A 23,501-nucleotide genomic window follows, 5' to 3' on the forward strand; every position below is an offset into this window, starting at 1 on the left:
GGCCACACCGGGAGGGGCCCGGGGCGCCCCCAGCCCCTGCGCGGGCGCCGCCGCTCCCCGCGGAGCCGTGCGGGGCTATCGGCCCCGTTTCCCCGCTCCCCCTTCGCCTGGCTCCAAAGCGCAGGGGGACGAGCGGAGCGCCCGGCCCGCCCTCCCAGCAGCCGGCAGCGGCGAGAGCAGGGGCTGCGCGCCGGCTCCGGCCGTCGGCCCGCCCCTCCGGTGCTGCCGGCCGCCGGGGCCCGCGCGGGGCGGTGGCAGCATCCCCCCGGCGCGGGGCAGCGGGGCCAGGCGGCGGCGGCGGCGGCGGCGGCGGCGGCGGCGGCGTGCGGGGCTGAGCGCGACAGGCGGCGAGCGGGGCGGGGGGAGCGGGAGGAGGAGGAGGAGGAGGGGGAAAGGGCTCCGAACGACACGTGATTCCCGCGGAGCAGCGAGGGAGCCGGGGGAGGGGAGAGCGAGGGCGGGCAGCCGAGGCAGAGGAGGGCAGCCGCCGCCGCCGCCGCCACTTTAAAGCCTCCCGGCGCGGCGCCGCGCAGCACCCGCGTTCCCTCGGCCGGGCGCAGCGAAGCGCGGAGCCGGGCAGCGGCGCCGAGGAGCGCGGGCTGCGCCGGCCCCGGCGCGGAGCCTCCGCCGCCGCCTCCCGCCCAGGGGCACCCGCGGCCATGCGAGGCGGCCGCCCCCGCGGCCGCGCGGCTCGGCGCTGCCCGCCGCGGCTGCCCGCCGCCCCGCGCTGAGCCGAGCCGCCGCCGCCCCGCGGCACCATGTCCCGGCGCAAGATCTCCTCGGAGTCCTTCAGCTCGCTGGGCTCGGACTGCCCGGAGACCAGCCCCGAGGAGGAGGGCGAGTGTCCCCTGTCCCGCCTCTGCTGGAACGGCAGCCGCAGCCCCCCCGGCTCCGCCGACACCCCCTTCGCCGCCGCCGCCGCCGCCGCCGCCGCGGCCAGCGCCGGGGCGCGCCGCGCTCCGCGCCGCCGGCGGGTCAACCTGGACTCGCTGGGCGAGAGCATCCGCCGCCTGACGGCCCCCGCGGTGAGTGCCCCGCGCCCACGGAGCGCCGCGCCCGGCCTCGGCCCCGGCCCCGGCGCCCCTGCGCCGCGCAGACCCCCCGCGGCTCCCGGCGGCTGCTCCGGCGGGTCGGGTCCGTGTCGGGAAGGAGGCGGCGGCGCCCCGCGCCCTCCTCCCGGGCCTCCCCGCGGGGCCGCCGGAGCCCCCTGCCCCGCCGTGCCCGCCCCGGCTGCGGGTTGCCAGCCCCGCCGACCTGCGGGAGTAAAGATCTCGGCAGCCCGGTGCTGGAAATCGGGTCGGGAGGCACAAATACGCGCAGCTGCCGGTTTAGCTGGGTTTATAATTTCTGCCAAGCCCCTCTCGGAATTAAAAGAAAATCGTAGAATCATAAAGTGCTTATCACTATCTGGTACTAGCAACGTTTTTTTTAATAAAAAGTTACATCTAATGATGCACGGCATGCACATTCTTCCGTCAGCATAGAGGGGAGATGAACTTCTTACATCTGTAGGGCTTTTCTGAACTGAACAGGGTAAAAAAAAGTTTTGACTTTGTCTTCAGAAAGATCTCGGCAACAGATTTCCCTGTGCCTCCCAGATGTGCTGACATTCCTGAGAGATCGCTTTCTTTAAAGTGTACTTTGAAACCCGTGACTTAGGATTATCTGGATAGCTGCACCTGTAGTTGAGAATCAATGAAGCATTGCGTATGCTAAAATAAGGGGTGAATTTGGGTAGAACCCGTAAGGTGCGCTGGTATCGCTCTGTAAGACTGAAATCAATGGCTCAGGAGTTCGGGTAGATTAATGTAAAATAGAAGGTTCTTCTCCAGCCTTTCTGTTACGATTGTGCTGCGCTCCTATAAATATCTCTGTGACCATCACTACATTTTCCTCATAAAGTTTCAGCTGCAACCGAATGCTTGTTTGGTCTCTGGGGATATTTTAACATGTTAAGGCATAAAACCTTAATTGCAACAAGTAGTCTCAATCTATAAGACAACTGTATCTGCTATTGTGGCTTTGGATCATCTTTTTGCATAGTGTTATCCAGCTTTGGAAATGACTTACGAGTCTCATCACCATCAGCTATCCGTTTGCTTTGGTTTTCATATAGTCTTTTCTCTTCAGTGCTTCTTGAACTGGCTAGAAAAGAGTAGACAAGCTGTTTAATGGGCGAAGTTAGCAGAGCCTTACATGGCTAATAGTTGTCCAGTTTCAGTTAAGACTTTTCTTTCCCATTGATTTTTTCCCTCTCTACTGGGAATCTCGTCTTGTAATGCTGATATTAATAGATGATATCTCAGGTGACCTGTCTTGTTTTAGCACAAAAAAAAAATGAAGCTATTTAATTTGATAATAATACAACGGTATAATTAGAGCATGTGTTACCCAAAATATTTGAAGTATTCTGAAGTAGCTCAGTGCAGTATTTTTAGATAACCTTAGTATTTGTATTTTCCCAGCTTTGTATTTGTATTTTGTATTTGTATTTTCCCAGCTTTTCCTACCTCCTGTATTGACGTGCTATAAAAGACGATGACAGTTTTACAGCTTTGATGAATTGTTGAATTTGTTTTTAAAATGAGCACATTCTTTGAATTAAGAGATGGGGAAAACTTTGATAGATCTTATAGTCCTCTTTGCTTCCTGCTCTCAGAGAAATTTCATTTAAGAATGCAAAAATTTCATCCAACCTGGTTTTGATGTCCCAAACAACAGCTTTCATGACTTCCTTGGGAGATAATTATAGCAACCCTTACTGCTGAAAGACTGTGGTTTTTTTTAAATTTTAATATGTGATACATATTGCTTAAAATTTCCCTTTTTATCTTGGCGTTGTAACTAGTGCTTCACTCCCATCTTACACATTTTGGCATAAATTAATGTGATTAAGTCTAAAAAGTCATGTTGTCACAATCATAAGAAAAGAATCAGGTCCCCTGTCTTTTCATTTTTCACTCTGAGAATCACTGTTCAGGTGCATTGTTATTTTGGTGCATTATTTTCTTATTGAGAATCTGTTCAGTGATACTGAATATATGCCTTCTTGCAACAAGTCAAGTTACCATATGTCTAACACTTTGAATCTGATTATTTTCGCACATCTGCTAATATAAATCAGGAATAACTTTAATTAGAAGTAAAAAAAAAATACTTTGCCTATAAAATTAATGTCAAATGGGACTCATTTCCATTATTTGTAAAATTAAAAGGCAAGTCTGAAGGGTGCATTGACATATGGTCTTTCTGAACAAAAAGCTTTAATACTTTTACTATAGATGTAGACGTATCTTCATTCCATGATACTATAGATAGGGGTCTCTGTTAAGTATATAAACGTATATTTATGTACATATGAGTGTGTGTGAATGTATATACTATATATATTTCCTGCAATGGCTTAATGTTTTCCTTTCCAACATGAATGCAGCAGCAATTTGTCCCCATCCCAGTGCTGAACACTTTCAAAGTTGAAGGATGCTAGAGGTTCCTTATGTTTATAATTAGCCTTAATTTTGTGCTTCCCGTCGGTGGTGGCTAGGATTGAAATACTGAGTAAAATATTTTTTTGTGTTTTCACTGAGGAAAAATTCTGTGCGTGTGTTTAACACTACTGTGGCATGCAGAGAGATCTCTGGGGTGATGTTTCAATGTGGCAGTAGCAGGGACTACCGAGAGCTGCTCTGGGGACGTGGAGAGCCTCGAACTGAGCAGGAGGGAGTGTCCAAGTGGCGAAGGAGCTGAGCAAGAGCTCTGTCCGTGGGGCAGAGCGGCAAAAAGGCTGCGCAAGCAGGCTAGGTCTTACGAGTGGTAGTGCAAGAATGCATGTGAAAATATTAGTATCTCCTGTGCAATGTATTCATGAGTTAGTACAACTGTACTAACTGTCAATGGAAAGAGATACTGTAAAATGCAGTAATGAAGTATTTGAAATATTTTATACTAAAATATAGTGAAAAGAAGTTACTGCATTTTCTACCACTGGTAATCTTGGTCTCAAGTTTAGCTGAGTGTGACTTTGCACAAATATTACGTTTTGTGGACCTGTGGGAAAAATTAAAAAGTGAACCTTCCTGTGTTGCAGTGTTTAATCGAACCCTTCTGCTTGCTCCCAGAGAATAGCTTCTAGCACTTTCCAGCACACATGATTTTCCAACGTTTCTCTTAAATACATTTTTAGAGATTTTTCCTGCAGTTGTTATACCATAGGATGTAAGGGCCTGATCCTGAATCAGCACAGGGTCATTTTTTGTTCCTGTGGGTTCGTAAATGTTTCCCGATGTGCCTGGATGGCTGAAGGATGGACGCTGTTCATCTGGAACTTGCTTACCCTAAACCCTCTCATTTTTTTAACAGCCAGAAGTAGGAGGACGATAGGGCTCACCTCCCACCAAAACAGCTGCATATTTTGGAGAAAAGTATGTGGTGATGAGGAAGATGAGCAGACCTCCATATGTACCCTACCGTTGGCATTCGTGAGTAGGGTGTGCTGGGGAAGGTCAGGGAAGGAGGGTGCACGGGGCAGGGAGGCAGAGCAGCATCGCTGCAAGAAGAGGCAGCTTTTTGTCACAGCTGCACTCAACAAACTAACTGTGCATGTACTAAACACCACTTCGAGTTGCTGCCCTGTTGCCCCTCCTGAAGTACCATTTTGCTGAGTAAGCAGGAGTACTGACAGCAGGAGGGCTGAGGCTTGCCCAGTAGCTGAGCACAGCTGAGCACCACAGACCAAAGGGTCGGGGGGAACCGTGCCCAGCCGGGGCTGTGCTCAGCGCCTGAATGTGAAGATGTTGTTTTGTGGGACCAAACTCAGCTACTCAGTGCAATAAACCCTGGACATTGCACACACTCAGCTCTTGTGACTCCTGTATCTCACGAGATCATGGCCAATGGGTGCTCCGTGCTTATTGCCCCATGTCTGGCTCTGCCCTCTTACACTCTTCATCCCTGTGATGTTCTGACAAAGCTGAGCCTGTAATTGTGTAGGCAGCTCGTATCCACTCTAACAAGTTCCTAAATCTGGAACTGGGCAAAGATGTCCCTTCTGTCCTCCTTCGTCTGAACCACCATCAAAGGATCTTTGGTTATGTACTCTATCGGAGAAATTTGGAGCTAGATCCAGCTGCTGTCAAAACTAATAGGTGCCCTTCTCACTGGGCTGGGTTCAGGTTTTTGGAGGTAAATAATAAAATACTGGGAACCTAGTAGGGACATTGATCTATGATCTTGTTTTTAAGAAATCAGCTGCAATAATTATGTGTACATCATGAGCAAATTTAATGCTATATTTTTCTTTTGATTCCAGCTTTGTTGTTTTATTCCATTTTAAAGGATGAATTTTACACCCACAGTGACATAAGTTTTGATTAATTATAACTAGAGATGATGATACTATATGCTATTCAATATCAACATAAATTTTTCTGCCTTTAAGGGCTCTGCTATGTGGGAATGATATCCTGGCACCAGTGGACACAGTTTTATTCTTTAGAAATGCCATTTAGTGTCTTACTGAATTCCTGTTCCTTGCAGCAATTTTCACATTTGCTCCAGTTCTATCTTGACTTGTATCCAATACCAGGCTGAAAATAGAATCAAAATCAGAAAAAAATAATTTGTCACTGATTTGAAAAGTCAAATACTCTGCTCCCATCTAAGGCGCATGGACTACTCTAAAGGAGTTGAGAGTCAACCCCGAAGCACTGTACTGATCTTTCTGGAAAGAGAATTACAGTATGATGCAGCATTAAACTGACTTACATTTCCGTTCGTTTGATTTTATTTTCTGAATGGCCTATGTAATGCATCTCTCGAACTATAAACATTATTAAGTGAAAATAGCTTCTGATATACTTTTCTGTTCATTCATAATTATTCCTGCTATTCTATAAAGGCACAGTTGAAGATGATACATTAAATTAAGAACATTTTTTTCCGATTTAAGTTAGGAAGCTGCTACTGGCTGCTGCCAAATAGTTTGAATTTAAGAATTGTCTTTTTGAATATACAGCCTTTTTCCTGACAGTGGGAGAAAAGTGAACCTAAAGACAGCCGTTCAGGTTGGTGTGTAGGCTATTACTTATGTCACAGAACTGCTGTAACTTCAAATTGCTTAATTGCAAGTGAATCCCCCAGTGAGCGGAGGTAGGGTTTTGGCAGAGAAGTTGCAATATAGCAGCTCAAATGCAATCTGGCTCCATCATAAACCAACCTCTACCACTTACTCTCAAGGAATAACTACTCTTTCTAGTAGCAATAACAAGTTGTTGCCACCAGCAGGAGAGGTAACAAATTGATTTTTACACGAGAATTTGAAAAAATTTTGCACAAGTATTCTGAGCTCCTTATGACTCACATTAACCCATCAGGTATATCTAAGCTCTACTGTTGTAGGAATAACTTCTGCCTGTCTTTCTGAATGAAATAAGGTACTGTCAAATGATAACCATATCAGCAGTGTGATGAGCTTATTCACTTAATAGCCCAGGCTGGATGAGCTTTATGTGAGTAACATCCTTCTCAGAAATGAGGGTGTGAAGGAAAAAAAGCATGAAAATGGTGAAGAAAGGCACATCCCATGAGAAACTCCTAATTTCTAATTCCAACAGGCAAGCAGGATTAATTTTTTTAAAGTATGATGAAATCAGACTTTTGCCCAGTATCTTTCAACTTAACAGAGAGAAAAGCCATTTATACACAAGGTCACATGAGCAGTCTGTAGGCAGTCAATCTGCTACTTCATAGCACGGAACACAGCTGTGGTGTCTTAAGCAGGAACATTCTGGAAAATGCTATCAAGATGAGCATCACGGTGGGTTTTATTTGTTTGTCTTGTTCGATAGTTTAACATCTCATGCAAGGGAACCTCAGCCTCAGCAAATAAAATATTAAAAAAATCAGCTTAGCTGCACCGGAGGGCCTGCAGCATTCTATTGACCTTGATGAAATTTTATTTAGAGTGAGTTTGAATATTTGACATCTAGTGCTTAGACCAATCGTAGTAATAGTTGTTTTCTTAATGTTTGTATAGTTCCAGGCTGAAATCTTGACTTTCCTACAGTGCTTGGAAAAAAACGTGTCTCGGAAACATTAATATGTAGCAGGCGTCTTTCCTGCCTGGAAGCAGAGAGCGTATCCCTGCTGGGGATCAAGCCTGCCCACAGGCAGATCTCAGCTGCTGCCCGACAAACCAAAGTGTGGCAGCACCAGTGTTAATCCCACAAAACTGATCTCAGTTGTTTTGCACTTCTCTGCCTCTCCCCAGGCCAAAGTGTCCAGGTGCAAATAATAAAGACAGACGTTGTAAAGTAGAAGGGAACGTTATGATCATCAGTATATGCCCCTAAGTAGCAGTATGTAGTCATGGCTACACCAAAACGAGGGTGAATGTCCTTCATTTGAAACTGCTTGAGCAGAGACAGTTACCACGTCACAGTGGTCCAGTGTGCTCCTGGTGAAACTTATAATGTTAACACAGAGAAAAGCCCTCTCTTTCCTTCTGCCTCGTGTGCTAATGTTAAGGGCTGTTATAAAATGCTTTGAGTAAAAGAAATTGTTCCATCTCATATCCAAATTCTTTCTAGGTGTGTCTGCTTGCTAACTCTCAAACTAAGTTTCAAAATGAAGACAAAAAAATCTGTGGTTTGTCTATAGGTCTCACAGGGATAAGCATCTTTGCAGCTCTGCATATGAAATTAGGTCCAGTTATACTGAGGAAACTCGGTTTGTTCTATCCCAACAGAAGAAATTCCTTGAGAAGGACTGACATGTAAAGCCTTTCATTTCCTATCTGTCTGCTAGAGTAGCACCGATGATTTTATGTAGTAGATGTGAGTTGCATTAAAAGATGAACAGGTAGCATTAGCGGTAGATCTTCTATTATATTCTCACCTACTGAATACATTCTTTCTGCAGCACAGAACAGATCTTCTATCCATTCCAGACATGGCTGAAATTCAAAGATGAACAAAGTGATCCCAGCCGGTATTATAATGGATAGCACCCTGAGATATTTATCCTTCACTGTCAAGGAGTTAGACTAGATGATCTAATAGGCAATTTCCATCCGTAATGTCTGTGATTCTTCTAGTTGAAAGGCAGCTGGGGGTGCAGGAATTACAATTTCTAATTATTTAGCTCTGTTTTATTTCTTCAGAGTGTTTGCATGGTTATTGCTATGAAAGAGTATGGGGTAAAATTCTTAGTCTCAGTGTTATTTATTAAATTAAGGCATTTTCTCTGATGTGCACAAGTATTTCTCTATGAAGAGTACCCCAGTTTGCATGAACTGAGGAGCAGAATGGTCACAGGTTTAGGTGCCAGGTGGTACTGAGCTCTGGTTCCATCCGGATCATTGTGGGCTGTTGTAGGGCAGCTCATTTTGCCTCCAGCTGCCAGTCATCCCACTCTGGATCCCCAGACAGTCCCCTCCTGGGTATTCTGCATCGTGTAGATGTGGTGCTTAGGGACATGGTTTAGCACTGGACTTGGCAGTGCTAGATTAATGGTTGGACTTGATGGTCTTAAAGGTCTTTTCCAACCTAAACGATTCTATGATTCTGTGACTCCTCTCTTGATACCAAATCTGGTGCTAGTCATGGTACTAGTCTGCAAGCAGTTGGTCCTTTTATCTAAAGCACAAACCTCTGGAATCAGGAAGCTTGTTTTCATGAAGAAAGAATACATTTTTAGCTTGTACAGTTACAGAGAAAAAAAATGAGTGCACCCTAAAGGTTCAGAAGCTGGAGAGTAAAAATACATTTTTTTTCCTGATTATATTATCAAAAGCACTATTAAACCCCCAAAGATGATTTTTTAAAAAATTTTCAAATGGTTGCTTATGTTGGGGCTCTGCTTCTCCATTTCTGATTTCTGTCTGTGCCCTTTCATCCCATTCTTCAGCTATTGGGAAGGGGACAGGATGGAATCCTGGCTGTGCAGGACCCGCAAGGACCTGCTAGGGAGCCTTCCTTCTTTCTGCATCATCAGAAAATTGTAGGATGCCGAAGGAACCACCCTTTTTTTTTTTTTTTCAGTTCTGCTTTTCCCTAGTTGCAGCAATTTCAATGCTTATCTCCCCATTCCTGGCATTTGGGAATGTTGATAAATGTTTGTCTTCAGCTGGAGCCTTGATTCTTTGTTTACAGCCTCTTTAACATCAATATTTTGGTAACCAGAAGGACAGAGAAAGAACAGTTTTCCACTTCTTTCATCATCATAGAGTAAATATTAAAAAAACCCTGACTGGATGTGAAAGTGACTATTTTGCCTTTTATTTCCTTCTGGATGGGCCAGGTGCACACCTACTCATGTGTGCTTAGAGATCTGTAATCACCTATGCACAAAGACTTGACTAAAATTGGTTCTGAAATATGAAAAAAGAAATATTTTTCATTAATGAACTATCACCAGCAATGAAGCCGGCAATTAAAGTCTTATACATCTGCTGAGTTAGTGACTGAACACTACAAATTTGAAGCATGTAAAACTTCCAACATCAAAGTGCTGATTTGGCTGAGGTCTGTGGTAGCTTGCCTCTCCCATATGCAGAAGTGGAGATTCCTCTAGGAAGGACTTTGCAGCTCCCCAGGGCACAAGAGTCTGGAGGAGCTCCCTGATCCAATGGACTTCCTCGAAGAAACTCTGATAGAAGCGAAGTGGTTTCTAGCTGAGCCTATTGTGCTCTTCAGTGCTTCAACTTTCACGTTTAAAATTTTAAGCACTCAAGTTTTTAAGAGCATGACTGCTGAAGCACTTCTGAAGCTCAGCTAGGAGCCACTTAGCTTTTACCAGGAAAAGTCTTTGAAGCCTTGTTAGGGTTAAGGAGAAACTGTCTGTGTACCTGGTTGCTCTCTTGGCTTGGACCTCCCTGTTCCATACAGTCCCTTTCTTCTCTAATTCTATCTCGTTATCTTAGGATGCAAAATGGGATGGAGAATTTGAAACTGCATTTATGAAAATTTAGACTGAGTCATCTGGGATACTTTGTGCAGTTCTGTCACCTCAGGGTGGGGTTTGTCTTTCCTTACTTAAACATTTAAAAGATGTCTAAGTCTAAAGCAATCACTCAACATCTTTTCTAGACAAAAGAAAGAAATTAGTATTTCTAAAGACTGAGTCCTCAGGCATATATTAGATGCCAACCATAAGATGAAATGAATCACTTTGGGTGCCTACAGTTGGGCAGATGAGCCCTCCCATTTATTTCCGAAGGTGTTTCAATCAAATAAAAGACATTTCGGAGGCAACAGAAGATGGCTAAGGAATAGGCTAAAGTTTCTGTCCTCTGAGAAGAGATTGGAAAGCTTACGTTTGATTGCCTTAGGAAAGACATTTATAACAAGGGATTAATTAAAATGGAAGTCCTCTCCCCTTTGTCTCCAACACTGGAGGCAATGAAGTTAAAAGAAGGGAAAATTAAACTAACAAAAGACAAAAAAGTTTTTTATACAATGTCTGTATAAACTGGAATTCTTTTTCAAAGGATGTTGTCCGAGTTGAAAGAAACCTAAAAAATGGCAAGATCATTTAGACAAATATCTTCATAAAGATTTTCTCCAGTTAGTCTTAAAAGCATCTTTGAGGAGCTATTACTCCTCTAGCTTCAGGTCTTGAGCCAGTTTTGCACTACTGGAGAGCCATGTGAGATTTAGCGAGAAGGGCAGATTTCTCTATGAGTGCATCCTGCAAACAGCGGCGGCTGGCGGAGTCACAGTGGCTGTCATGGCAGGGGTGCCATGTTCAGGATTGCTGCCGGCTGCTGTGCAACGGCAGTGGGCTTTGGTTGCAGTGCTGAGTTGCCAGGTGGAAGAGTTGTAGGAGATAGTGAGCAGGCTGTATGCATCAGAGAGGACAGACAGGTCTTTCCAGAGGCCCTGCAGAGCCAAGAACCTGAGCCCCGTGTTGCAAGGAAGGAGGGAAAAACCCTTGAGGGTCAAGGGTGGAAACTCCTGAGATGGAGGAGTCTGGAGGTTTGTTACTTCTGACAACACAACTAAGGCCCCTTTTCTGCCCGTGGTTCAGCAGTTACAGAGCAGGTCCAGCGCCCTGGAAAGAGGTGGGAGAGATGACCTCCCTTGGGATGAGGCATCAGAGCCAGCTGAGCCTCAACCCTTAGAGGCTTCTCAGAAACTCTCTCCTGAGAAGACAGAGGCACTCTTCCGCCAGCTTGCCTTGCTGCCTCAGGAGGTTTGCTGCTTGCCAAGAGCTCGGACGTAGCTTGCAAAGAAGCTGCCAAAGCTTGTCTGTCTCTTGGACTATGACCCCTACTGCTCATCCATATGGGCACCCCGTGGCATACAGCCAGGGCAGACCTTGGGTATATCAGGAGTGACTACATGGCTTTGAGTGCAAGGGCAAAGGGTGTGGGTTGAGACTGCTGGTGAGGGGAAAGGCTCTGTTTGGAGTGGACACATCTAATAAGGCAGTCCCTGGCTGTGTGGCTGGTGTTGCTGGCTGGGCTTTGGTCTCCATGGGCATGGGGCACTCTCTGAGGAGCAAGGACTGCTGAGCAAGAATGGGATTCATCTGACAAAGTGAGGTGAGGGTGTCTTTGCTAACAGGCTTCACAGCCTTGTGAGGAGGGCTTTAAACTATGCTTGTTGGGGAAGGGGTTTCATTCTTTGCAGACAAGGGGGAGCAGTGAAGAAGTATCAGGGGAACAACAAGATGGAGGAGGCTCTTAGGCTCACCTCATGAAAGCAGCATGACTGGGAGCCCATCTCAAGTGCCTGTGCCCAAATGCAGGCAGCATGGGGAACAAATAGGTGGCATTAGACATTCCCATGCTGCCACTGAGCTTGGACCTCATGTGGGATTGCACACATCCTTGTGTGGAATGGCTCTCAGGATGGGAGTGTTGCAGGAGATAGACACAGGCTCTTCAGGAAGGACAGCCTGGGAAGGTGAGGAGCAGGAGCTGTGCTCTGCGCAAAGAGGTGCTAGCAGTGTGTGGGCAATTCCCTTTGGACAGAGCAAGCTGACCCAGAGCGGGGGCATCAGGAGCAGAGGACACATGAGCAGGGGTGGTGTGGTGATACGTCTGCTACACACTGGCTGGTCAACAAGTGAAAGCAGAGGAAGCCTTTAGACAGCTGGAGGAAGCCTCAAAATTGCAGGCCCTGGTACTCATGGGGGACTTCAGCCAACCCAAAATCCACTAGAAGGGCAATAGGTCTGAGACGAGCAATGCAGGAGATTTTTGAAGTGTGCTGAAGACAATTTCTTAAGGCAGGAGATCAGTGAGCTGACAAGGGGGGATACTCTGCTGGAGCTATTGCTCACAAACAAGGAAGAACTGGTTGAAGGTATAAAGGTTGAGGGCAGCCCTGGATACAGTGATTATGAGATGCTGGAGTTCAAAACACTGAGAGAAGTGGGAAAAACAGGTAAGTGGAATCACAACCTCACACTTCAGGAGAGCAGATTTTGGCTTCCTCATAGATCTTCTTGACAGGATCCAATGGGCAACTAGCCTGTAGGGTAAAGGGGCACAAGAAGCTGGTTGATCTTCATGGACCCTTTGACACCTTCCTCAAAACACAAAAACAGTTCATTGTGATGTGCAGAAAGTCAAACAAGCATAGAAGAAAGATAGTATGGATGAACAGGGACCTCAGCACAGAGCTCAAATGCAAAAAAGATGTCTACAGAAGTTGGAAGCAGGGATGGGATGCCCTGGAGGGATATTGAGGCATTACCTGAGCATGCAGGGATGGAGACAGGAAAGCCTCCCAGTCATGGCAATCGGGGGAGGTACTTGGTGACTAGAAAAAGGCAAACATCACACCCAGCATCACGAAGGACAAGGAGGATCCAGGGAACTACAGACCAATCAGCCTGACCTCAGTCCTTGGGAAGGTTATGGAGCAAATCCTTTTGGAAGCCTTTTCTTAGCACAAAAAAGGACAACAGGATGGTGATTGGAAACAGCCAGGCCAAATTTTACCCTTTTATTCCCTTTAACACCCTTTAGACACTTTTATGCCGTTTACCGAGGATGAATTGTGCCTGACCAACCTGACTGACTTCTGTGATGAGATGACTGGCTCAATGGATGAAGGGATGTTGTCTACCTTGACTTTAGGAAAGTCCTTGGCATGGTCTCCCATAGTGTCATTAGAGCCAAATAGGTGAGATATGGACTGCTTAAGTGGATGATAAGGTGGGTGGAATATTGACTGGACCTTAGGGCTCAAAAGGTGGCCATCAGAGTCATGAAGTTGAATTAGCAACCAGTTACCTCTGCATATCCCTCAGGGATTGATTCCGGGGCCAGCAGAAGACTACCAGGATGGTCAAGGGATGGAGCACATGACATCTGAGGAGGGGCTGGGGGAGCTGTGTCTGTTCAGCTTTTAAGAAGAGACAGCTTTGGGGGTATCTTGTTGCAGTCTACAGATACCTGGTCAGGGTGTGTAGAGAAGATGGAGCCAGACTCTTCACAGGGGTGCACCGTAGAAAGATAAGAGGCAAGAAAGCTGGAAGATGGAAAGTTTCAAATCAGTATTTAAAAAAAAAAATTGTCACAAGGGTGTTCAAACACTGGCACATGTTGCCCAGAGACATTGTGGGATTGCCATCCTTGGAGACACTAAAAAATCAACTGGAGAAAGACCTGAGCAACCAGTTGTAACTAAAATTACAAGATTCTGTGATTCTGATGTTCTACAATTTATTTTGACACATTAGGGTTAGCCATAGCCTTATGTCTGGATTCAGAATTAATTCAGGGAAGTCCTGTGGACTCTGCCATGCAAGAGATCAGTCTAAATACCTTCAGTGGTCCCTTCTACCTTATATTTCATCATTCCAGATGGAGCTTGTATATGATCTGGTATGGCAATTGTTGGATTAATTTACAGTTAACAATAGCAATACTGGCATGTCTTAATTTGAGTTGCCCTTAGAAGCGTGAACTGATGTGGCTATTCCTTTTGTAATGCATACCAAATGTTAATAAATAATTATAATAAAAATGAATTGTTAAAATTTACTATTTTAGGTAATAGTCGCTGTTTTACATTTATATTAAACCTTTTGTTTTATGTGCTCATGAAGCTTTAAAACCTCTCCAGTAAATAAGTACCACACTGTACATTGCAGTAGAGGAGGTGCATTGTTATAGGCTATCTTTTATCTCCCTGAATGGCAGAAGCTATTTTTCTTGGAGAGGCTACTAGAAGAAGGTTTAGCTCTTTTGCCTCCATCCAGTCTTGCCACTGGATGCAGAAAAGAGGTGGAAATGTCTTCCTGCCCACTCTGTCTCTCATAGGCAATTCTTAGTCAGTAGTGGAAGAAGTGGTACACCAAACTACCCTTGTAGGTAGCTATGAGCAGGTGTCATATCTCTTCTCTCCATTTTGCTTAGTCATGGCCATAGTTACAGAATTACATCTATAGCAAAATGACGTTCATTGGCGATGAAATACAGCAAACCGAGAAGGTGAGCACAGTGGCTTTTTAACCATGCACAGTGACATGCTGTAATAATTCTTGTCAGAAATAAAGAAAGGCTGAGTGACTTCTCAGGTCAGTTTTCATACTGGCTATGAGCACATTACATAGAGCTCTGTTTATGACCAGTGTTTTAATTGTAAATCCTATTTGTCTGTACTTATTTTCTAAGATTTGATAGGAGATGCCAATGAAAAGGGGTATGAGTTCATGGGGTTGTATAAAATTGTCTGACAACAGCTAGGCAGATGATTTAGCTTTCAGAAGAGAGAGTTAACAGTACGTGGGCTATTTTTTTTTATGCAGCACTGCAGGAGAAGGGAGGTCTCTTGATGAAATAAGCTCAGGACTTGGAGGTTGCTTGTATGGTCAAATCTTGAGGTATTCAAAAGGATTTTTCCCTGGGTAAGGAGTGCAGCATCTGTGTGTCAGGCATGAGAAAGGCAAAGGCAGTCCATGGAGGATTGCTCAGGTGTCATAAGCTGCAAAACTTCCTGAGAAGACAAAAAGCTGTTTTCCTTCCTCTCTGCCGTGGTACCAGGCATTGCTGCCTTCCATACGCTTGCTGTAAAGGCACTTTGGGAGAACCAGAAGGGAGATTTAATTTAACAATCAAACATTTCTACCATTCCCTGTTTCATGTCAGAGGAGTTGCTGGTGGAGTGCTAATGTTCTGTGTGTAGGGGGTGGGGCTGAGAGAAATGCTCTATGGAGATGGGAGATGGCAGCTGTCTGGACCTCTTTGCTTAAAGCCATTTTGCTTTGCCTCGCTGCTAGAGTGGGAAAAGACATCTTTTCTATGTGTGAAGAATGGATTTTTCTGCCTGCTGAGTACAGGAAAGTTTCTGACTCTCTGTGGGGGCAGGCCATGAAATATATTTGTAGCCCATCAGGCCTAAGGACTTGAGCACCTGCTGTACCACCGAGAAGGGGATGTTTTTTGATATGTGATGGTTTCATTCATATGGTGCTTCCATTGTGTTTTGCAAGAGAACATGTAACATTTAATGCCTTTTAGCACAGGAAGCTTAGATCCCACAGAGGAAAGAAGTAATTATCTGATACAGAATTAACAAAAAACCCCTCTTTCAAGGTTTACATCTATTTTGAGCTTATTTTTGTTAAGCGCATGCATTTCTACACATTTGAATTCAAAAGGGTAGACACGTTCTTATAGTTTGGTATTAAAAAAGAAATTTTTAAAATTGCACAAACCTAGTGCAGCCTGGTATACGCTTTTTCATTCCTGCCGTCATCAGAACAGATACCTCCTTCTGCAGACTCATGGGCAATAGTAGGAAGAAAGCTCAGCTCTTGAACTGCTGAATCTGTACAGCAGTAAGCAAAATCTGAGAATTTCAAAGATGATGGCGGTTTTAGAATGAAATTCCTCTAATTAGGGGCCATTTCCACTATTACTTTCCAAAACAATTAGATGTCTTTTCCAAAAGATAGGGAAATACCAAATATCTCTAAACTTTGAGTGTCTGCTGCTGTGAGTCTGATCAAAATATCCCTGTGTGCCTCTGATACGGAAGGAAGACTTATAAATCCAAACTGGGTACCTTTGTCTGACCTCTGGCACCAGGACAAAATAGGCAGGTGAAAAACCTCAGATTTGGTACAAACCAGTCATTTTGGAAGAATGATATTTTGCTCTAAGTGACTTGGAAAATTCCAAAGAGAATGATATGGATTCGTATTTGCTTTACTTACCTGAAGCTCTCTCATGAATTTATTCAAAATAATAGGAATAGCAGCAGCAGCAGTAGTAGTAGTAAGGAAAATAAACATACATATGTGCATATGTATTTTGGTGAACACTGTAGTGGTAGTAATAATGCAAATAAACACATATATGCACATATGTAGTTTGGTGAACACCTATTAAAACGAAATAGCATAGAAATGCTTGAAGCATGTCATGATTTTCTTTTGATGAACTTGAGTTTCCTGATAATTTAAAAGATGACTGGAGAGTCATAGCTTGTCAGGAAAGTAAGGCAAAATAGTGTCTTTATAATACTCTTTAGTACAAAGTGCTCTAGGGAGCATACAAAGTTTAAAAACCCAATGCCTTTTCCTGGTGATACTTTAATCACAAAATAATAGCATTTTCTTGCAACTGTTTTAAATTAATTATTTTAAAATAATGAGATAATTGGTGGGTGATAGTTTTTGAGAGCTAATAGTGAAGTGGCTCCTTTGTTATGCAAAACCTGTCTTGTAAGCAGTTTTAATTATGTCACATTGTAAAATTCCTTCCTATTTAAATGGTGAAGTAAGATATAAGGAATGAATAATATTTCATATCCATTGCTATGATGGGCACTTAGCAGGTAAAGATGAGGAAGACTAAAACTGGAGAAAAATAGTGTGTTAAAAGATAATGTTAATTAAACTGTACTGTACTTCCCTAATCTTATGATTTTTTTTATTATTCTTCCATAGCCTCAGACCATTCGGCAAACTCTTCAAAGGACACTGCAGTATTTTGAGCACCAAGTTATTGGGTAAGTGTTAATGTGAGGTAGTGACATGTGCATGGTAATGTTTTCCTCTGTGCTTCTCAAGTCACAGCCTTGCTTGACAAGCTTTTAAATTTTTCTCGCAAATTCTTAGAGATGCTCTGGAGTAACTACACATACTACAGATGTTAATGATAAACTGCTGTCCAGTCCCGCTTCCATGCAATCCCATCAGAGCATAACGGCTCCATTAAGAGTGATGTTTCCTATATAAGGAGAATAGGGAATCTTTTTGTAAAAGCGTAATATCTATTCAAATTTGCTTTTCACAGAGCCAGCTAAGAATGCCAGAAAAGTTATTTATGCTATGACCTCAGGTCCAAATCTTGCAATATTGTGCATCAGTGCTTGTTACATACATGCACTGTTACATACTTGCAGGTTTTTGCAGAAGCAGGGCTGAAAGCCACCTCCTAAGAGTTCACTGAGAAAATTAATAGATGACTGAGGAGTAAAAAGAAAGTAATAACAACTATCATCACGAAAACCTAAGACATTCTCCCATTAATTAAAATAATCTGCTTTCAACCTTTTCCTTATGTGCATAAGTATTTTCCTTACCTGCGCAAGTATTTTACTGTCACAGATAACTTACTTTTCCTAACAGAGTCAGAATACAATGGCTGCATGTCTATAGCCATTAAATGGCTGTGCCATATGACAAATGAAGAATGCTGTCCTCTGAATTTAATTACACAGATGTAAGGGAAATTTTTTTCAAGCTGCATTCAGGGTCTTTTTAGAACTTATGACATAGTTTTGAAGCTTGGTGCACTGGAGGGAATTGTCCTTGCCTATTTCTCAATGTTTGGTTAAAATTCACAGGGAGACCTAGCTTGCTGGGTGATACCTGCAATGTTAGAAGCCTGGCTGGCACCTGAAGGCAGCAAGGGAGCCAGTCTCGGCAGGTAGTTGTGATGTGCACCGTGGGGCAGGCAGGCGGGAGCAGCCTTCTGGCTGCTAATTTTTTCAGTTGCTGAAAAAATTGCTTGAAGTCTCATGTTAGGAGACTTCAGAGGATGAGACAGTGCCTTGAGGAAAGCATGTGTGCAAGAACAATGCGGCTTATTATTTATGGCCACATGTGGCTTAGATGTACTGTTTTTAATGGACAAATTTTAAAACCGGGACACTCTGAAAACCTGTAATTCCTGTGACTTACGATACACTGACTAAGGTTTTTGAACATTGGTGTGAGTTTGTTGAAGTACCACCTGTCTCTAGCAGGTATCCTATATTTGTCCTGCCCTGGGATCTTTACTTTTGGTACACACTGTGGTGGGTTGACCTTGGCCAGCTGCTGGACCTCCACCCAGCCGCTCCGCTCTCTCGCTTCCCCTCCTCAACAGGACAGGGGTTGAAATAAGATGGACTAAGCTTGTGGGTCAAGATAAAGACACTCCCGACTCCTTGACCTCCTCCCGCCCTGAGCGGCACAGGGGAATGGGGATGGAGCTTGTGGTCAGTCTGTAACAGCTCCTCTCTGCTGCTCCTTCCTCCGCATGCTTTTCCCCTGCTTTTTGTGGACTGTCCATGGGCTGCAGCTTCCTTAAGGGGACATCCCCCTGCTCCAGTATGGGGTCCTCCACAGGCTGCAGCGTGGATATCTGCTCCACTGTGGTCCTCCATGGACAACCTGCTTCCCCATGGTCTTCTGGAGGGGCTGCGGGGGAATCTCTGCTCCAGTGCCTGGAGCACCTCCCCCCCTCCTTTTTCACTGACCTTGGTGTCTGCAGGGCTGTTTCTCTCACTTCTTTTCCTCACCCCTCACACTGTCATGAGGTGTTTTGCCCTCTCTTAAATACTTTTTCCCAGAGGCATAACCCGCTTGGCTGAGGGGCTCTGCTGTGCCCTGTGGTGAGGCCATTAGAGCCAGCTGGAACCGGCTGTGCTCAGCACAGGGCAGCTCCATTCTCTCCTCACAGAGGCCCCTGCAGCCCCCCCGGGTGCTGACACCCAATACAACATAAGCGTTCATGAAATCTCCTGTCGCAGTCAAGATAAGAGGTGAGGAGTGGCCGTGGTGTCATTCCGGGAGTCGGTGATGCTGACTGAGGAGGCCTGGCCTCCTGGCATGGCGGTGGGGCTGGGCGCTGGGTGAGCTCGGACAGTGGGTCAGGACGTGGCCTCCTGCCAGGCACGTGGCCTGGCATCCCTGGAGGTCTGGAAAGCGGTACAGACCGTGCAGCTCACCGCAGAGCGCACCAGCAGCCCTTACCAGCGGGTTTTCCTTGTCTAGGATGAGTCCACTCTTCCCAATATGCTTTACTCCATATGGAGAACCAGTTTCCCTGCTGGGGGGTAACCTGATGGGTGGCTCTGAATCCTTTCTAGTCCTTTCCACAGGTGCTGGCAATCCAGGTGCTGAGATTTTGCAGGCATTAACCAGATGCAGAGTCCAATCCTTAAAACTGCTATTCATGATTTATGAACTATAAACAGAGTGTGAAAGCATAACTGTTAACAAAATACTCCTTAGAAAAGCTTTTCTCTGTGCATTGAGCTAAATCAATTGTATATTTTGCCAAGTGCATTATCACTCTGCTGCAATATTTTATTCACTTGTATTCCCTCTTCTATTGTCATTATCACCTGCATAAAGCTTTGTTTTAAACATAATTTGAGCTTGTGTTCTGTTTCTGTTGAATTAAGGAAAAACAATCCAGCAAAGCTAAATCAAATAGAATAATTTAGCTGGTAGCTGCTTTCTTGTTGGTCAGAGCATAGTTCTGTGTCCTTTATCAGTGGTGGGATTCTTTTTAATTTTTCTTTAACAGGCTATAGCAAAAACTTTATTCTTGATAGCATAGTGAGTTGCAGTTTGACTTCCTTCTTTCTGCTGAGATCTTTTCAGAAGATAATCCACAGAGAAATCTAGGTTTTATACTTGCAGTGGTAATGTAATGTGGAAGATTTATTATTCTTACTAGATACTTACCATTGCCTCATAAACATCTTGCTTGGAGTTTACTGTACAACTTTGCTATAGATAACATCCCAGTGGGAATGGTGTATAAGACAAATATGTCTGATACCCTTCCCTCATCCCTTTGGTGCTATTTTTTTCTTATGTCTTCAGTCTCTTTACAGATAATATTTCAGATTCTAGTATAATACTTGAGATACCCAGGCTACTAATGTGGTGTCATCTGTGTGTGATAATGCACGAATGGAAAGAGGGTGATGGAGGGGAGAAGAGGGAAGAGACAAGGGAGGCTAAAGGCATCCTTTACCACCGCTCCTGAAAGACATTTGTCAACCTTGCATTTGTATAAGGAGATGCTATAACTTTTTAACTTTTTTTATTGTAGTTACAGGGATGCAGAGAAGAACTTTCACAATATATCAAACAGATGCTCCTATCCAGACTGCTCTGGCAATGAAGAAACTGAAGATGTCTCAGGAATTCTCCAGTGTACAGCTAATGTTCTTGGTATGTGTTTTTTCAAGGGAACTAATTTCCTTTAGTTGGAAGGAAAGTTTACTGACCATCTTAATACCAACCATGAACCAAGGAAGTTTTGCACCAACAAAGGAAATTCAGGATGTAGGCAGCTACATATCAGTGCACTGTTATTACATTTGTCTCCTTTTCTACATATATTTTGCACCTTTTAGACAATCCAGTCCAATTTTTCAGTGGAGTCAGTGGAGGTGTATTGTGCAATACCCAGCTTGATGTCAGTGATTAGAGAAGTCTCAAAGGCTTTGAGTCCAAATAGTTACCATATATTTTTTTATTTGCATTTTTAAATAATTGAATGCTGCCTCTCAGAAACAAATGCTAGGATAAATTATGTCATTTGCCATTTTCTGCTTTCATGGAGTTTGCAAATGGAGAGCTGTTGCAGTCATTTCTCTGCAGGAAAGGCCCTGGCGGTCCTGGTGGCCGGCAAGTGGGGCATGGGCGAGCAGCGAGTCTTGGCAGCAAAGGTGGCCAATGGCAGCCTGGGCTGTATGAACAGGGGCAGAGATACAGATCGAAAGGACTCATTAGCTACCTCTACTCAGTGCTTGTTAAAGCACATCTGGATTACTGAATCCAATGTTGGGAGCCCAAAACCATAGATAAGTTGATAAACCAGAGGGACTTCAGTTGAGGCCACCAAGATGGTGGGAGCTGGAGCACCTGCCCTGTGAGGAGAGGCTGGGGGGGCTGGGCTCGTTCAGCCTGGAGCAGAGATGGCTTCAAGAGGACCTAACAGCAGCCCCCAGTGCCTGTGGAGACATCCTCAAGGACAGGGAGCTGGGCTCTTTAGACTGGTGCATGGTGGGAGGGCAAGAGAGCAGGTATAAGTTGAAACAGACTGGGTATTTTTCCTCATGAGGACAGTCAGGCAGAGGCACAGGTAGCCCAGAGAGGCAACCTTTGTGCAGTCTCTGCCCTTGGAGGTTTTTAACCCCAACTGGGTAAAGCCATGAGCAACCTGGCCTGAATGACCAGGCAACTCATGGTGTCTCTCCCAGCTTGAAAGCCTCTCTGATTCTGGCCCAGCTAACAAGAAGGAGCTGTTGATACCATGATGACATTTTTCCTAGTTGAGTACTGAGCTTTTTTTTTCTGAACTTTTCTATAGCACTCACAAAACCTGGGGCTGTAATTTTTGTGATGTCGAAACCCTCTTTGCTCTTCCATTGGACGTTTCAGTAGGCTGCTGAAGTTGGGGTGGAAGGCACAAAAGATGGCATTCTGGTTCATAATAAGTTTCCTTTGAGCTGGTAATATACGATATAAACCTGTGACTTTTTATGGGATTATGTAGTTAGAGAGACTTTCTTCAACAGGAGGCACAACACTGAAATCTGACTGTGTATGATAATTAAAGGTGTGATTTACCTTCTCTGCCAGGGGAATATGGTAAGGTGATACTCTGCCCACAGTGGGGTCTGGGCCATTGTAACCTGCTGACTTAAAACCCTTCTGGAGGTATATGGATTGCATGTCTGTCTTTTCTATCTATCTCAAACTGTTAAACAGACTTTGTACACTCTGTGAAACAGCTAACAAGTTCTAGTTGAGAGATGACTGTGTTTCCCTGACAATCAAAATGCTTTTTTTTGGTGTCAGGTGCCTTATTCTGCAAGATGCTAGGTGCTGTCAGGGAGGTTCTTAACTGCTGCTGAAACCCCTGGGAAGAGATGGTACTTGGCACTTTGCATGTTTGGGTCGTAGAGAGAATTTAGAACAAATTAAATTGTAAAAATGCCCAGTATTAGTTACCATATTTTTGATTTTATTTGCATTTTTAAATAATTGAATGCTAGCTCTCAGAAACAAATGCTATGAGTGATAAGGCAGGACTCGTGCAAAGTAATGACTTTTCATGTTATCATGTGCATATTAATATTAAAAAAAAACAAATTAGACATTCAGTACTTATTTCACCATGACACAAATTATGTGTTCTAAGATATAGTTATAAATACTTTTTCATCTCCATAGTGCTTTTAAATCAGTACATTAGTCCTGGTCCCTTAGCATGGCTGAGTAATGTGCAGCCTGTTTTTTCAGTGGTATCCTCACAGCACATGTGTGTCAGGGGCAGATCGCACTGTTCGGATCACAGTGTAGGGGTAACGTCTAGACATTACTGTCTTGGGTGATGATTAAAATGGACTTTGTTGAAAATAAGTTTGCAGACACTTACTCTGGGAAAAGCTCACCTTTTAAAGAAGGAATTTGAGTTCACAGCAAAAAAAAAAAGAAATCAATGATGTGAGCAAAACACTAAGATAATTTAAAAGCAGTACTTCTTTCCTTCTCCTTACCTGGGACAGGAACATAAGGGAATGAGCAGTAAGACTAGCTTCTTCATTTTAATTGTAGCGCCTATCACCACAGGTAAATAATTAATGGAGGCTGTGTAATTAATTCTCACATACGCAGTTGAATAAGGATTAGTGAGAGTTGCTTCTATGCAAGAAGGACATAACCACTGGGTTGTGTACCTAGAGCAATTGGCATTGCTGAGACAGGAGACAAGAAGGAATCTGACTGTGATGGAGGCTAGAGAAACTGTTGAACCAAATCTGGCTCTCAGTTTATTTATATGAGCAGTAACGGGGACTTGCTGTCTAGGGCTGGAAGCAAGTGTTTTTTTAAAGGTGCTTGGAAGCAACTTCCTGCTCTCTTACCTTAGATAATACCAACATGATTCACCTCTCCTGACCCTCTAACTGCCTCTAAAATAGTAATTTGGCATTCCTTATTCATCAGAAGACAGCAAATGTTGAGATGATTAGTAAGCTTGGAAGACTGCGAGCAGATGCTTCATACCGTGGTCCTGGTGCTTACACTGCTCACAGCAAAGTGCTGACTGCAAGCTGTATGCTCAGCTTGATGCATGTGATTTATCATGTATGAATACTGGAATTTTCCTCCTGTCATGTCTTTACTAAAGTGTGACACCATCTTCCTGCAGTGGAAGGACCTGATTCTCCATGTCTCCTCACTAAGTTGCTCTTGCTACAAGTCTAGACATCAATAGAGCTCTTCCTGCTTTAATCCGCTGTAAT

General features: G+C 44.3%; 1 protein-coding gene across 1 annotated transcript in view; it reads left to right on the forward strand.

The window, feature by feature from the left end:
• Window positions 1–691: 691 nt before the first annotated feature.
• The window catches only part of GUCY1A2 (guanylate cyclase 1 soluble subunit alpha 2), a 169,010-nt gene continuing 146,200 nt past the window's right edge, over window positions 692–23,501 (forward strand). Inside the window, exons 1-3 of the mRNA XM_072850613.1 lie at window positions 692–1,025; window positions 16,909–16,970; window positions 20,297–20,418. Of these exons, the coding sequence (XP_072706714.1) occupies window positions 759–1,025; window positions 16,909–16,970; window positions 20,297–20,418 (451 nt within the window). The 5' untranslated portion in view covers window positions 692–758. The remainder of the gene's footprint in view (window positions 1,026–16,908; window positions 16,971–20,296; window positions 20,419–23,501) is intronic.

The sequence above is a fragment of the Ciconia boyciana genome, chromosome 1 (assembly GCF_034638445.1).
Source record: "Ciconia boyciana chromosome 1, ASM3463844v1, whole genome shotgun sequence".
Classification (NCBI taxonomy): Eukaryota; Metazoa; Chordata; class Aves; order Ciconiiformes; family Ciconiidae; genus Ciconia; species Ciconia boyciana.